Source organism: Pseudophryne corroboree, chromosome 9 (genome assembly GCF_028390025.1).
Source record: "Pseudophryne corroboree isolate aPseCor3 chromosome 9, aPseCor3.hap2, whole genome shotgun sequence".
Taxonomy (NCBI): domain Eukaryota; kingdom Metazoa; phylum Chordata; class Amphibia; order Anura; family Myobatrachidae; genus Pseudophryne; species Pseudophryne corroboree.
In genome coordinates this window covers 464250232-464265334 of record NC_086452.1, presented here as the reverse complement: position 1 = coordinate 464265334, position 15103 = coordinate 464250232, and the positions used below count along the sequence as shown (strand labels likewise).

The window sequence follows — 15103 nt, the reverse complement described above, 5'->3', positions numbered from 1 at the left end:
GCTTTTATTCATATTTCTACAGTCAGCATGGAAGGATGTAGTGGTGGAGAAATGACGGGAACAAGACAATAGCGATACACCTTTTAGGTTTAAGATTCATTATATTCTATGTTCTATACAGTAATATTCTTGCAGTGCAATATTCACTTCTCGGTGAACAGAGATACAAGAGTTACAAGACTATTGCCCCCCAACCCCCCCCCCTTCCCCCCCACAGGTGCTGGAACGAGTGTTGCGGGGAGAGTGCGCTGTAAGGGGTAGAGGGGTCCAGCTGTTATTACCACTTCTCTCCTCTGGGGCAGGGTCTGCGCTCGTCGCTAGTGGTAATGACACCGAAGCGTGGATTTTCATTGCACATGTAGTCAATATACTCCTTGAGTATCTTTCAGCTGTAGTTCTGTTGCATCCAGCCCAGTCTTGAGAGAAACGGATTGGTGTTTGCTGCTTTTTAAAGGATGTAGAAAACCCACAAGTGTACAGGAAGGTTTCTTATGAGTGGAGGGTTCCAGATCAAAGATAGAAGCCTGTGATGCAGACAGATGGGGGTTGGAGGGGCTGGATCGCTGATAGAAGCCTGTGATGCGGACAGGATGGGTTCCTTCCGACTCGTTCTTGGTTCATGTCTCTGAGAGCAGCAATTGCTGACCCTCTGCTCTATCCTGACAGAGGAGAGGACACGGCTTCCTCTAACCAACAGATATGGAGGAACATGCAGGGGCTGCGGTGGCAAGAGTCCTCCTACAAGATATCCGGGGGGGCAAAGCCCACAGGAGACAAAGCCAGACAGTGACATAGATTGCTCCCCGACCTGACGTCACAGGCAGAGAATTGGGGATTGTTCCTGTCTTTCATCCTCATCTTCTGGCACTGGGATTCGAGGCATCAGAGCTGAACGGGTCAGGCCCCAAAATCTCTGCGGGGAGAGATCCTTCCGCACAGCAGAAAACTTCCACCCCATGTGACTCCCACATACCCGGCACTGTGCAATTGTCCAAGCATACCTGCAGGGGAGGGAGAGGAATAGAGGTGTGGCGAAAGGTTAACAGGAGACGGCGTGAACACATTACAGGTACTGTATAAATATAATACAACTGCAGGCAGGAAACACTTTACCAAATCCTCACATTCCACACCTGTCAGGACTATCCTGCGTGTTCACCCTTCTGACCACCTACATTCGTTACAGTGGATGCATTTTGGGGGTCATTCCGAGTTGTTTGCTAGCTGCATTCATTCGCAGCGTTTACTCAAAAAAGTGTCACTTCTGCGCATGCGTAAGTGCCGCAATGCGCACGCGCGACGTACTCACACAACAGCCGATGTAGTTTCACACCAGGTCTAGCGAAGCTTTTCAGTCGCTCTGCTGGCCGCAGAGTGATTGACAGGAAGTGGGTGTTTCTGGGTGTCAACTGACCGTTTTCAGGGAGTGTTTGAAAAAACGCAGGCGTGCCAGATAAAAACGCAGGCGTGGTTGGGGAAACGTAGGTGTGGCTGGCCGAACGCAGGGTGTGTTCGTGATGTCAAAACAGGAACTTAATAGTCTGCAGTGATCGCAAGCTAGGAGTGGGTCTGGAGCTACTCTGAAGCTGCACAAATATTTTGTAGCCGCTCTGCGATCCTTTCGGTCACACTTCTGCTAAGCTAAAATACACTCCCAGAGGGCGGCGGCTTATCGTTTGCACGGCTGCTAATAGCAGCTAGCGAGCGAACAACTCGGAATGAGGGCCTTTGTGTGCACATACCGGCTATCAAATTAGCGGGGAGCAGTGACATCACCAAGGCACAGTATAGACCAGTAATGGCTAACCTTGACACTCCAGCTGTTGTTAAACTACACATCCCAGCATGCCCTGCATCAGTTTTAGCATGGCCAAATAGCAAAACTGTAGCAGGGCATTCTGGGACGTGTAGTTCAACAACAGCTGGAGTGTCAAGGTTAGCAATCACTGGTATAGACAGTCTATGGGCAATACACATTATATAGCTACACTCTGATAGTGGAGAACTATCGATGGCAGTGAAGCTGCAGTGGTTTGTTGTTTTCTCTGTACAGGAGGTCCGAAGCTTTACCCCACCCCCCTTGCCTGATTGGGCCGGTAAGAAAGTTAAACCTCTCACGACTGCCGATTCATTCGGAAGATGGCAAAACAAACGCCTCAAATGGGACAGAGATTCCTTCCTGACCCAAACAAATCTCTAACACATTCCCTGGATCAATCGCCTCCATAAGGTCTAGCCCAGTCCTTGTAAGACCTCAATCCATTTTCTCTTACAGAAATGAAATCTGCCCACCCTCGGTTTTACCCATAGTGTACATGGTACCAGCTGCGTGGCAGTAGTGTTGCCATATCCAGTAGGTATACAAGACAAAGACTTGTTATCGGCGCTCACGATAGTTCATATTTTGATCAAATGATTTAAGCTTGCAGCCCATCATCAAGGGGGAAGGGATGCGGTCTGGATCCTGCCAGTCGCAATGCCGACGCCAGAATCCCAACAGGGTCAGGAGACTGATGCCGGAATCCACACACCTGGAATCCCAGCAATAAGTATAGCAGGGGGATTAAGGGGGAGATTAGGGTTAGGCTGTGGAAAGGGTTAGGGAAAAGGGGGTGGGGGGGGGGGGGGGGGGTTTGGGGGACAGTCTTGCCTCCTCCCTGTCTGGATTTTTATAGTATCAGGATGCCGGCGTCTGCATTCTGACTGCCGGCATCCAGTCCGTCGGCATTTCATACTGAATCCATCAGGGGACTGCATTTATTCTTTCATATAACTGGTGCCCTGAGCTGCAGCGACTACACTTTTATCACTTCTGAATTTCCGGCCACAGCTTGTTGGCATCTACCACTGTCCCCAGCCTTGCTGGATATTTGTATTTTGCATCGGGTATGGCATCTTCCTCTACGGAAGGATCCAATGCCACCATGATCCTTAAACTGGGGCACTGAAGAGCCCGTTTCTGCAGAGAATTTTCAGAAAGTTGTGTAAAAAGATAAAGTATCCAACCACTTCCTTTTGTGTACCCCGATTACTTCTGTTGTTGCAGGAGAAGTTGGATAATAGACCCTCTCCGTCCTCTGTATACACTTTTACGAAGAGCTACAGGTTAAGGGTGGATATTTATTAATAATCATATTTAGGACTGATAATCTTCACGGATCGCCGCAATAAAAAACTAAAGATTGCGGGACGTTCCATCCAGGGACCGGAACCCATCCTGGTAATGTATAAAGTGATTACCTTACTTTCTCGTTCAGGGGCTGGACGCGCTACTGCCCATACGCAGTCCTCAGACCATACACGCATGAGGGGCCATTGTTGTGGAAACAGATCCCTCTCCTGGAAAATTTTGCGGTAAGCAGTCCATAGGCTAACTGGGCCAAGCTCCAGAATAATGGACCATAAATAGCTGCGGATGTCGCACCCCTTCCCCAGACACATTCATGAGATACTTTAAATTTGCAGATATCACCCCAAAAATAAGAATTTACTTACAGATAATTCTATTTCTCGTAGTCCGTAGTGGATGCTGGGGACTCCGTAAGGACCATGGGGAATAGCGGCTCCGCAGGAGACTGGGCACAAAAGTAAAGCTTTAGGACTACCTGGTGTGCACTGGCTCCTCCCCCTATGACCCTCCTCCAAGCCTCAGTTAGGATACTGTGCCCGGACGAGCGTACACAATAAGGAAGGATTTTGAATCCCGGGTAAGACTCATACCAGCCACACCAATCACACCGTATAACTTGTGATCTAAACCCAGTTAACAGCATGATAACAGAGGAGCCTCTAGAAAAGATGGCTCACTACAGCAATAACCCGATTTTTGGTAACAATAACTATGTACCAGTATTGCAGACAATCCGCACTTGGGATGGGCGCCCAGCATCCACTACGGACTACGAGAAATAGAATTATCGGTAAGTAAATTCTTATTTTCTCTATCGTCCTAGTGGATGCTGGGGACTCCGTAAGGACCATGGGGATTATATCAAAGCTCCCAAACGGGCGGGAGAGTGCGGATGACTCTGCAGCACCAAATGAGAGAACTCCAGGTCCTCCTCAGCCAGGGTATCAAATTTGTAGAATTTTACAAACGTATTTGCTCCTGACCAAGTAGCTGCTCGGCAAAGTTGTAAAGCCGAGACCCCTCGGGCAGCCGCCCAAGATGAGCCCACCTTCCTTGTGGAGTGGGCATTTACAGATTTTTGGCTGTGGCAGGCCTGCCACAGAATGTGCAAGCTGAATTGTACTACAAATCCAACGAGCAATAGTCTGCTTAGAAGCAGGAGCACCCAGCTTGTTGGGTGCATACAGGATAAACAGCGAGTCAGATTTTCTGACTCCAGCCGTCCTGGAAACATATTTCTCTATCGTCCTAGTGGATGCTGGGGTTCCTGAAAGGACCATGGGGAATAGCGGCTCCGCAGGAGACAGGGCACAAAAAGTAAAGCTTTTCCAGATCAGGTGGTGTGCACTGGCTCCTCCCCCTATGACCCTCCTCCAGACTCCAGTTAGATTTTTGTGCCCGGCCGAGAAGGGTGCAATCTAGGTGGCTCTCCTAAAGAGCTGCTTAGAAAAAGTTTAGCTTAGGTTTTTTATTTTACAGTGAGTCCTGCTGGCAACAGGATCACTGCAACGAGGGACTGAGGGGAGAAGAAGTGAACTCACCTGCGTGCAGGATGGATTGGCTTCTTGGCTACTGGACATCAGCTCCAGAGGGACGATCACAGGTACAGCCTGGATGGTCACCGGAGCCGCGCCGCCGGCCCCCTTGCAGATGCTGAAGTCAGAAGAGGTCCAGAATCGGCGGCTGAAGACTCCTGCAGTCTTCTAAAGGTAGCGCACAGCACTGCAGCTGTGCGCCATTTTCCTCTCAGCACACTTCACACGCAGTCACTGAGGGTGCAGGGCGCTGGGGGGGGGCGCCCTGGGAGGCAAATGTAACCTATATAAAGGCTAAAAATACCTCACATATAGCCCCCAGAGGCTATATGGAGATATTTAACCCCTGCCTGGATTCACTAAATAGCGGGAGACGAGCCCGCCAAAAAAGGGGCGGGGCCTATCTCCTCAGCACACGGCGCCATTTCCTCTCACAGCTCCGCTGGTCAGGACGGCTCCCAGGTCTCTCCCCTGCACTGCACTACAGAAACAGGGTAAAACAGAGAGGGGGGGCAAATTTATGGCGATATTTTGATATATATAAAGCAGCTATAAGGGAGCACTTATTATAAGGCTATCCCTGTTATATATAGCGCTTTTGGTGTGTGCTGGCAAACTCTCCCTCTGTCTCCCCAAAGGGCTAGTGGGTCCTGTCTTCGTTAGGAGCATTCCCTGTGTGTCTGCTGTGTGTCGGTACGTGTGTGTCGACATGTATGAGGACGATATTGGTGTGGAGGCGGAGCAATTGCCAAATATGAGGATGTCACCCCCTAGGGAGTCGACACCAGAATGGATGCCTTTATTTATGGAACTACGGGATAGTGTCAACACGCTAAAGCAGTCGTTTGACGACATGAGACGGCCGGACAATCAATTAGTGCCTGTCCAGGCGACTCAAACACCGTCAGGGGCTGTGAAACGCCCTTTGCCTCAGTCGGTCGACACAGACCCAGACACAGGCACGGACTCCAGTGGTGACGGTGACGAATCAACCATATTTTCCAGTAGGGCCACACGTTATATGATTTTGGCAATGAAGGAGGCGTTACATTTAGCTGATACTACAGGTACCACTAAACAGGGTATTATGTGGGGTGTGAAAAAACTACCTATAGTTTTTCCTGAATCAGAAGAATTAAATGACGTGTGTAATGAAGCGTGGGTTGCCCCTGATAAAAAGCTGATAATTTCAAAGAAATTATTGGCATTATACCCTTTCCCGCCAGAGGTTAGGGAGCGCTGGGAAACACCTCCTAGGGTGGACAAGGCGCTAACACGCTTATCTAAACAAGTGGCGTTACCCTCTCCTGAGACGGCCGCACTTAAAGATCCATCAGATAGGAGGATGGAAAATATCCAAAAAAGTATATACACACATGCAGGTGTTATACTACGACCAGCTATAGCGACTGCCTGGATGTGCAGTGCTGGGGTAGTTTGGTCAGAGTCCCTGATTGAAAATATTGATACCCTGGACAGGGACAATATTTTACTGTCGTTAGAACAAATAAAGGATGCATTTCTTTATATGCGTGATGCACAGAGGGATATCTGCACACTGGCATCACGGGTAAGTGCTATGTCCATTTCGGCCAGAAGAGCTTTATGGACGCGACAGTGGACAGGCGATGCGGATTCAAAACGGCATATGGAAGTTTTGCCGTATAAAGGGGAGGAGTTATTTGGAGTCGGTCTATCAGATTTGGTGGCCACGGCTACAGCCGGGAAATCCACCTTTCTACCTCAAGTCACTCCCCAACAGAAAAAGGCACCGACTTTTCAACCGCAGCCCTTTCGTTCCTTTAAAAATAAGAGAGCAAAGGGCTATTCATATCTGCCACGAGGCAGAGGTCGAGGGAAGAGACAGCAACAGGCAGCTCCTTCCCAGGAACAGAAGCCCTCCCCGGCTTCTACAAAAGCCTCAGCATGACGCTGGGGCTTCTCAAGCGGACTCGGGGACGGTGGGCGGTCGTCTCAAAAATTACAGCGCGCAGTGGGCTCACTCGCAGGTGGATCCCTGGATCCTGCAGATAATATCTCAGGGGTACAGGTTGGAATTAGAGACAGATCCACCTCGCCGTTTCCTGAAGTCTGCTTTACCAACGTCCCCCTCCGAAAGGGAGACGGTTTTGGAAGCCATTCACAAGCTGTACTCTCAGCAGGTGATAGTCAAGGTACCTCTTCTACAACAAGGGAAGGGGTATTATTCCACTCTATTTGTGGTACCGAAGCCGGATGGCTCGGTAAGGCCTATTCTAAATCTGAAGTCCTTGAACCTGTACATAAAGAAGTTCAAGTTCAAGATGGAGTCACTCAGAGCAGTGATAGCGAACCTGGAAGAAGGGGACTTTATGGTATCCTTGGACATCAAGGATGCGTATCTCCACGTTCCAATTTACCCCTCACACCAGGGGTACCTCAGGTTCGTTGTACAAAACTGTCACTATCAGTTTCAGACGCTGCCGTTTGGTTTGTCCACGGCACCTCGGGTCTTTACAAAGGTAATGGCCGAGATGATGATTCTTCTTCGAAGAAAAGGCGTATTAATTATCCCATACTTGGACGATCTCCTAATAAGGGCAAGGTCCAGAGAACAGCTAGAGATGGGATTAGCACTATCTCAAGAGGTGCTAAAGCAGCACGGATGGATTCTGAATATTCCAAAATCCCAATTAATGCCGACAACTCGTCTGCTGTTCCTAGGGATGATTCTGGACACGGTTCAGAAAAAGGTTTTTCTTCCCGAGGAAAAAGCCATGCATATAGATTTGTACCAATGGTAGGTGGGGCAAGACGGCATAATTTTCACTGGATCCCGTGTCACTGCGGCGGATAAGCTAATACTTACAGGAGCTCCGCCTGTAATAAAGACAGTGTCCCCTCACTCATGATTACTTTGCGCCATAAATTGGGTAATCCGAGCTGAGTTGTAGAAGGAAAAACTGAAAAGTTTACATTAATAAAAGAAATGGTTCTACAGAGGTCGGAGGTTGAAGCAACGATTGCTCAGCTCGCCCTTCTCGGGTGTACGGTTACCTCCAGTGCTGGTGCTACAGGTGTACGGTTACCTCCGGTGCTGGTGCTACAGGTGTACGGTTACCTCCGGTGCTGATGCTTTCAGGTGTACAGTTACCTGTAGCGCCAGCACCGGAGGTAACTGTACACCTGTAGCGCCAGCACCGGAGGTAACTGTACACCTGTAGCACCAGCACCGGAGGTAACTGTACACCTGTAGCGCCAGCACCGGAGGTAACTGTACACCTGTAGCGCCAGCACCGGAGGTAACTGTACACCTGTAGCGCCAGCACCGGAGGTAACTGTACACCTGTAGCGCCAGCACCGGAGGTAACTGTACACCTGTAGCACCAGCACTGGAGGTAACCGTACACCTGTAGCACCAGCACTGGAGGTAACCGTACACCTGTAGCACCAGAGGTAACTGTACACCTGTAGCACTGGAGGTAACTGTACACCTGTAGCGCCAGCACCGGAGGTAACTGTACACCTGTAGCACCAGCACCGGAGATAACCGTACACCTGTAGCACCAGCACTGGAGGTAACCGTACACCTGTAGCACCAGCACCGGAGGTAACTGTACACCTGTAGCACTGGAGGTAACCGTACACCTGTAGCACCAGCACCGGATGTAACTGTACACCTGTAGCACCAGCACCGGAGGTAACTGTACACCTGTAGCGCCAGCACCGGAGATAACCGTACACCTGTAGCACCGGAGGTAACCGTACACCTGTAGCGCCATCACCGGAGGTAACCGTACACCTGTAGCGCCGGCACCGGAGGTAACCGTACACCTGTAGCGCCAGCACTGGAGGTAACCGTACACCTGTAGCACCAGCACCGGAGGTAACTGTACACCTGTAGCACCAGCACCGGAGGTAACTGTACACCTGTAGCGCCAGCACCGGAGGTAACTGTACACCTGTAGCGCCATCACCGGAGGTAACCGTACACCTGTAGCGCCGGCAGCGGAGGTAACCGTACACCTGTAGCGCCAGCACCGGAGATAACCGTACACCTGTAGCGCCAGCACCGGAGATAACCGTACACCTGTAGCACCGGAGGTAACCGTACACCTGTAGCGCCATCACCGGAGGTAACCGTAAACCTGTAGCGCCAGCACCGGAGGTAACCGTACACCTGTAGCACCAGCACTGGAGGTAACCGTACACCTGTAGCGCCAGCACCGGAGGTAACTGTACACCTGTAGCGCCAGCACCGGAGGTAACTGTACACCTGTAGCGCCAGCACCGGAGGTAACTGTACACCTGTAGCGCCAGCACCGGAGGTAACTGTACACCTGTAGCGCCAGCACCGGAGGTAACTTTCCCTCCTTAGAGGTAAAGGCCACGGATCTTCCGTGATCATCTCTTGAAGTTCCGGGTACCAAGTCCTTCTTGGCCAATCCGGAACCACTAGTATCGTTCTTACGCCTCTTTGCCGTATAATTCTCAATACTTTTGGTATGAGAGGCAGAGGAGGAAACACATACACCGACTGGTACACCCAAGGCGTTACCAGCGCGTCCACAGCTATTGCCTGCGGATCTCTTGACCTGGCGCAATACCTGTCCAGTTTTTTGTTGAGGCGAGACGCCATCATGTCCACCATTGGTCTTTCCCAACGGGTTACCAGCATGTGGAAGACTTCTGGATGAAGTCCCCACTCTCCCGGGTGAAGATCGTGTCTGCTGAGGAAGTCTGCTTCCCAGTTGTCCACTCCCGGAATGAATACTGCTGACAGTGCTATCACATGATTTTCCGCCCAGCGAAGAATCCTTGCAGCTTCTGCCATTGCCCTCCTGCTTCTTGTGCCACCCTGTCTGTTTACGTGGGTGACTGCCGTGATGTTGTCCGACTGGATCAACACCGGTCTTCCTTGAAGCAGAGGTCTTGCTAAGCTTAGAGCATTGTAAATGGCCCTTAGCTTCAGGATATTTATGTGAAGTGATGTCTCCAGGCTTGACCATAAGCCCTGGAAATTCCTTCCCTGTGTGACTGCTCCCCAGCCTCGCAGGCTGGCATCCGTGGTCACCAGGACCCAGTCCTGAATGCCGAATCTGCGGCCCTCTAGAAGATGAGCACTCTGCAACCACAGGAGGGACACCCTTGTCCTTGGTGACAGGGTTATCCGCTGATGCATCTGAAGATGCGACCCGGACCATTTGTCCAGCAGGTCCCACTGGAAAGTTCTTGCGTGGAATCCGCCGAATGGGATTGCTTCGCAGGAAGCCACCATTTTTCCCAGAACCCTTGTGCATTGATGCACTGAGACTTGGCTCGGTTTTAGGAGGTTCCTGACTAGCTCGGATAACTCCCTGGCTTTCTCCTCCGGGAGAAACACCTTTTTCTGGACTGTGTCCAGGATCATCCCTAGGAACAGAAGACGAGTCGTCGGAACCAGCTGTGATTTTGGAATATTGAGAATCCATCCGTGCTGCCGCAACACTACCTGAGATAGTGCTACACCGACCTCCAACTGTTCTCTGGATCTTACCCTTATCAGGAGATCGTCCAAGTAAGGGATAACTAAAACTCCCTTCCTTCGAAGGAGTATCATCATTTCGGCCATTACTTTGGTAAAGACCCGGGGTGCCGTGGACCATCCAAACGGCAGCGTCTGAAACTGATAGTGACAGTTCTGTACCACAAACCTGAGGTACCCTTGGTGAGAAGGGTAAATTGGGACATGAAGGTAAGCATCCTTTATGTCCAGAGACACCATGTAGTCCCCTTCTTCCAGGTTCGCAATCACTGCTCTGAGTGACTCCATCTTGAATTTGAACTTCTGTATGTAAGTGTTCAAAGATTTTAGATTTAAAATCGGTCTCACCGAGCCGTCCGGCTTCGGTACCACAACAGTGTGGAATAATACCCCTTTCCCTGTTGCAGGAGGGGTACCTTGATTATCACCTGCTGGGAATACAGCTTGTGAATGGCTTCCAAAACTGCCTCCCTGTCGGAGGGAGACGTCGGTAAAGCCGACTTTAGGAAACGGCGAGGGGGAGACGTCTCAAATTCCAATTTGTACCCCTGAGATACCCCCTGAAGGATCCAGGGGTCTACTTGCGAGTGAGCCCACTGCGCGCTGAAATTCTTGAGACGGGCCCCCACCCTGCCCGAGTCCGCTTGTAAAGCCCCAGCGTCATGCTGAGGGCTTGGCAGAGGCGGGAGAGGGCTTCTGTTCCTGGGAACTGGCTGATTTCTGCAGCCTTTTTCCTCTCCCTCTGTCACGGGGCAGAAATAAGGAACCTTTTGCCCGCTTGCCCTTATGGGAACGAAAGGACTGCGCCTGATAATACGGCGTCTTCTTATGTTGAGAGGCGACCTGGGGTAAAAACGTGGATTTCCCAGCTGTTGCCGTGGCCACCAGGTCTGAAAGACCGACCCCAAATAACTCCTCCCCTTTATAAGGCAATACTTCCATATGCCATTTGGAATCCGCATCACCTGCCCACTGTCGTGTCCATAACCCTCTTCTGGCAGAAATGGACAACGCACTTACTCTTGATGCCAGTCGGCAAATATTCCGCTGTGCATCACGCATATATAGAAATGCATCTTTTAAATGCTCTATAGGCAATAATATACTGTCCCTATCTAGGGTATCAATATTTTCAGTCAGGGAATCCGACCACGCCAACCCAGCACTGCACATCCAGGCTGAGGCGATTGCTGGTCGCAGTATAACACCAGTATGTGTGTAAATACATTTTAGGATACCCTCCTGCTTTCTATCAGCAGGATCCTTAAGGGCGGCCATCTCAGGAGAGGGTAGAGCCCTTGTTTTTACAAGCGTGTGAGCGCTTTATCCACCCTAGGGGGTGTTTCCCAACGCACCCTAACCTCTGGCGGGAAAGGATATAATGCCAATAACTGTTTAGAAATTATCAGTTTTTATCGGGGGAAACCCACGCTTCATCACACACCTCATTTAATTTCTCAGATTCAGGAAAACTACAGGTAGTTTTTCCTCACCGAACATAATACCCCTTTTGGTGGTACTCGTATTATCAGAAATGTGTAAAACATTTTTCATTGCCTCAATCATGTAACGTGTGGCCCTACTGGAAGTCACATTTGTCTCTTCACCGTCGACACTGGAGTCAGTATCCGTGTCGGCGTCTGTATCTGCCATCTGAGGTAACGGGCGCTTTAGAGCCCCTGACGGCCTATGAGACGTCTGGACAGGCACAAGCTGAGTAGCCGGCTGTCTCATGTCAACCACTATCTTTTGTAAAGAGCTGACACTGTTAATTCCTTCCAACAGTTCACCCACTCAGGTGTCGACCCCCTAGGGGGTGACATCCCTATTACAGGCAATTTGCTCCGCCTCCACATCATTTTCCTCCTCATACATGTCGACACAAACGTACAGACACACAGCACACACACAGGGAATGCTCTGATAGAGGACAGGACCCCACTAGCCCTTTGGGGAGACAGAGGGAGAGTTTGCCAGCACACACCAGAGCGCTATATATATACAGGGATAACCTTATATAAGTGTTTTTCCCCTTATAGCTGCTGTATTGTTAATACTGCGCCTAATATTGTGCCCCCCTCTCTTTTTTAACCCTTTCTGTAGTGTAGTGACTGCAGGGGAGAGCCAGGGAGCTTCCCTCCAACGGAGCTGTGAGGGAAAATGGCGCCAGTGTGCTGAGGAGATAGGCTCCGCCCCTTTTTCGCAGACTTTTCTCCTGCTTTTTTATGGATTCTGGCAGGGGTTAAAATTCATCCATATAGCCCTGGGGGCTATATGTGATGTATTTTCGCCAGCCAAGGTGTTTTAATTGCTGCTCAGGGCGCCCCCCCCCTAGCGCCCTGCACCCTCAGTGACCGAAGTGTGAAGTGTGCTGAGGAGCAATGGCGCACAGCTGCAGTGCTGTGCGCTACCTTGGTGAAGACAGGATGTCTTCTGCCGCCGATTTTCCGGACCTCTTCTTGCTTCTGGCTCTGTAAGGGGGCCGGCGGCGCGGCTCTGGGACCGGACTCCATGGCTGGGCCTGTGTTCGATCCCTCTGGAGCTAATGGTGTCCAGTAGCCTAAGAAGCCCAATCCACTCTGCACGCAGGTGAGTTCGCTTCTTCTCCCCTTAGTCCCTCGATGCAGTGAGCCTGTTGCCAGCAGGTCTCACTGAAAATAAAAAACCTAAACTAAACTTTTCACTAAGCAGCTCAGGAGAGCCACCTAGTGTGCACCCTTCTCGTTCGGGCACAAAAATCTAACTGAGGCTTGGAGGAGGGTCATAGGGGGAGGAGCCAGTGCACACCAGGTAGTCCTAAAGCTTTACTTTTGTGCCCAGTCTCCTGCGGAGCCGCTATTCCCCATGGTCCTTACGGAGTCCCCAGCATCCACTAGGACGTCAGAGAAACAGGTGTTTTTCCAGCAGGGTCCACAGGATAACATTGGGATATGATGACGCAACAGCGGATTTGCACCAATCGATCAAAGCTTTTAGCCTCCCAGCATTCAACGGTCCCGTCCATATATCGCCGCCTCAGGCAAATCAGTTTTTGGTTTGGTGCGGCAGGAGCCGGACCAAGGTCAGAGGGCTGCTGCTATTTAGCAGCCCTAAGCTTTCTTATTTTTATAGTCTTACTATTTTTCTCAGTGATCTTTCTAAACAGCGTCTTATACGTACCTTTAGAAAGAGTCGCTCCAACAACACTCTGCCGGGTCGCGACACCGCTTACCCACAAGTACAGTGCTGTTTCGGCGGGCGTCTGTGTCGGATGTTACTAGCAGGTCCAGCAGACGTAACCAGGCTGTGCCCGGAGCACGGGGAGAGGGTAAGGCATCAGTTCCGCTTAGAGAGGGAATGCGGACATAGCCGCACTGTATTGGGAGGAGACTACAAAAAAAGTCGCTGACGCGGCTGCCACCCCGGGTTTCACCAGCGCTAGGCCTTAGGGATCATAGGCTACAGGGGTAGCATGAGGCCGCGATCCCTATGGTTGATGTCAGCACCGGGGAGTCGGACGATCCCTTGGTCGTCCCTTTACCCCGGTTCATGACCAGTTTCCCACCATGAACTGAGTCCCCGCTTTCGTCTGAGACGCTGTGTATCGAAAAGGACCCAGTCGTAGCATAGGCAGGTATACCATAAATTTCCTTTAGTAAATAGGCCCCTTAATGTTTTTGCAGCTAACCCCGACTATAGTACTCTTGTGTCGCTGCTAGTTTTAAGCCTGTGCCGCTTGGTTAGGAAGCCAAGGGTGTGGGATGTAGAGAAACTGATTTACTGCAAGTAGAACCATGCAGGTTTTATACTGTTAGTACCGCATACGGTAATAGATTCTAGTGTAACTGGCCTTACAGGGGTTACCGTCCTTGTATTATTCAGGGTAAGAAAAAGGTTAATGAGACAAATGTTTGTAATGATCTGAAAATTGAATTAGATGCCTGATTTAGAGGGTGGACGCACTGAGAATGTTGGGCGAAGTGGAGCGTTTTTGTGCTACTGCGTATGCGTCCCGATTAGGTCAGTCGCAGGTTGTAATTTCAGACACATGCAGGGAGAAGTGTGACTGTGTCAGGGACGGGTTTAAACTGATGCACTGAGTACATAACAAACCAGTTCAGCGGCATCTGTATAAAACCTGCGCCTACCAGTGAATCAGACTAAAGGTGCATACACACTGGGCGGCGTTTTTGCCCAGCAATGATCGTGTACATCGCTGGCAGGAAAATAGCTCAGTGCATACACACCGAGCTATTTTCCCTGTGCTAATGATGTTAACGAGGGGGGGGGGGGGGGGGGGGTGAAGCACTTTCCACAGTAGGAGACTGTGGAAAGTGCTTCATTCAGCTGTATAAATAGCCTTTCGGACGGCGGCGCCTAGCGATGATGCGGGAGCATGCACCAGCGATCACCGCTAGCCCATACACACTGGAAGTGACCTACTTTAAGCTAAAAACCGCCCGGTGTGTACAGGCCTTTAGGTGCTGCCATCGCATCTTGCCATCTACAAATTATAAATCCATCTCTCGGGTAACGTTTAAGCTGCAGCATAACTATCAGACTAACCTGTAACCCTGCAGTGTGCCTTACATGACCCGGTGTTATTACTTTATTTACAAAGTGAAAAAAGTCTTCTGCTCTATGTAACCTGCAAGGGTTAGTAGGGGATATACACGATCAAGCCTCCTATACATACTGTAAATGTATGCAGCCAGCACAGCTATCACCATATATAGCGATATCATATTCTCTCTACACCCAGTAACTATATATAGGGCGAGTATACACTTACATCACTCACATGCCTTCCTCCATACTCACCCTGGAAACCAGCTGTTCTCAGTAGACGCGCGTCCTACCAGGCTCAGGTTTAAGGCTTTGTAGACTGTCAGGGTCTCGTGTACGTAGCCGTGAGGGTTCACATAGGCAGCCATTGGCCCACATAAAGAGAGACTG

The 15103-nt window shown here is 50.4% G+C and overlaps 1 protein-coding gene across 1 annotated transcript in view; it reads right to left on the bottom strand.

Annotated features, from left to right (window-relative positions):
- Nucleotides 1-69: 69 nt before the first annotated feature.
- Nucleotides 70-15103, bottom strand: part of CRBN (cereblon) — a 30123-nt gene continuing 15089 nt past the window's right edge. The window contains exons 10-11 of the mRNA XM_063941300.1: nt 14969-15100; nt 70-1001 (exon numbers count right to left, since the gene is read on the bottom strand). Coding sequence (XP_063797370.1) covers nt 815-1001; nt 14969-15100 — 319 coding nt within the window. The 3' untranslated portion in view covers nt 70-814. The remainder of the gene's footprint in view (nt 1002-14968; nt 15101-15103) is intronic.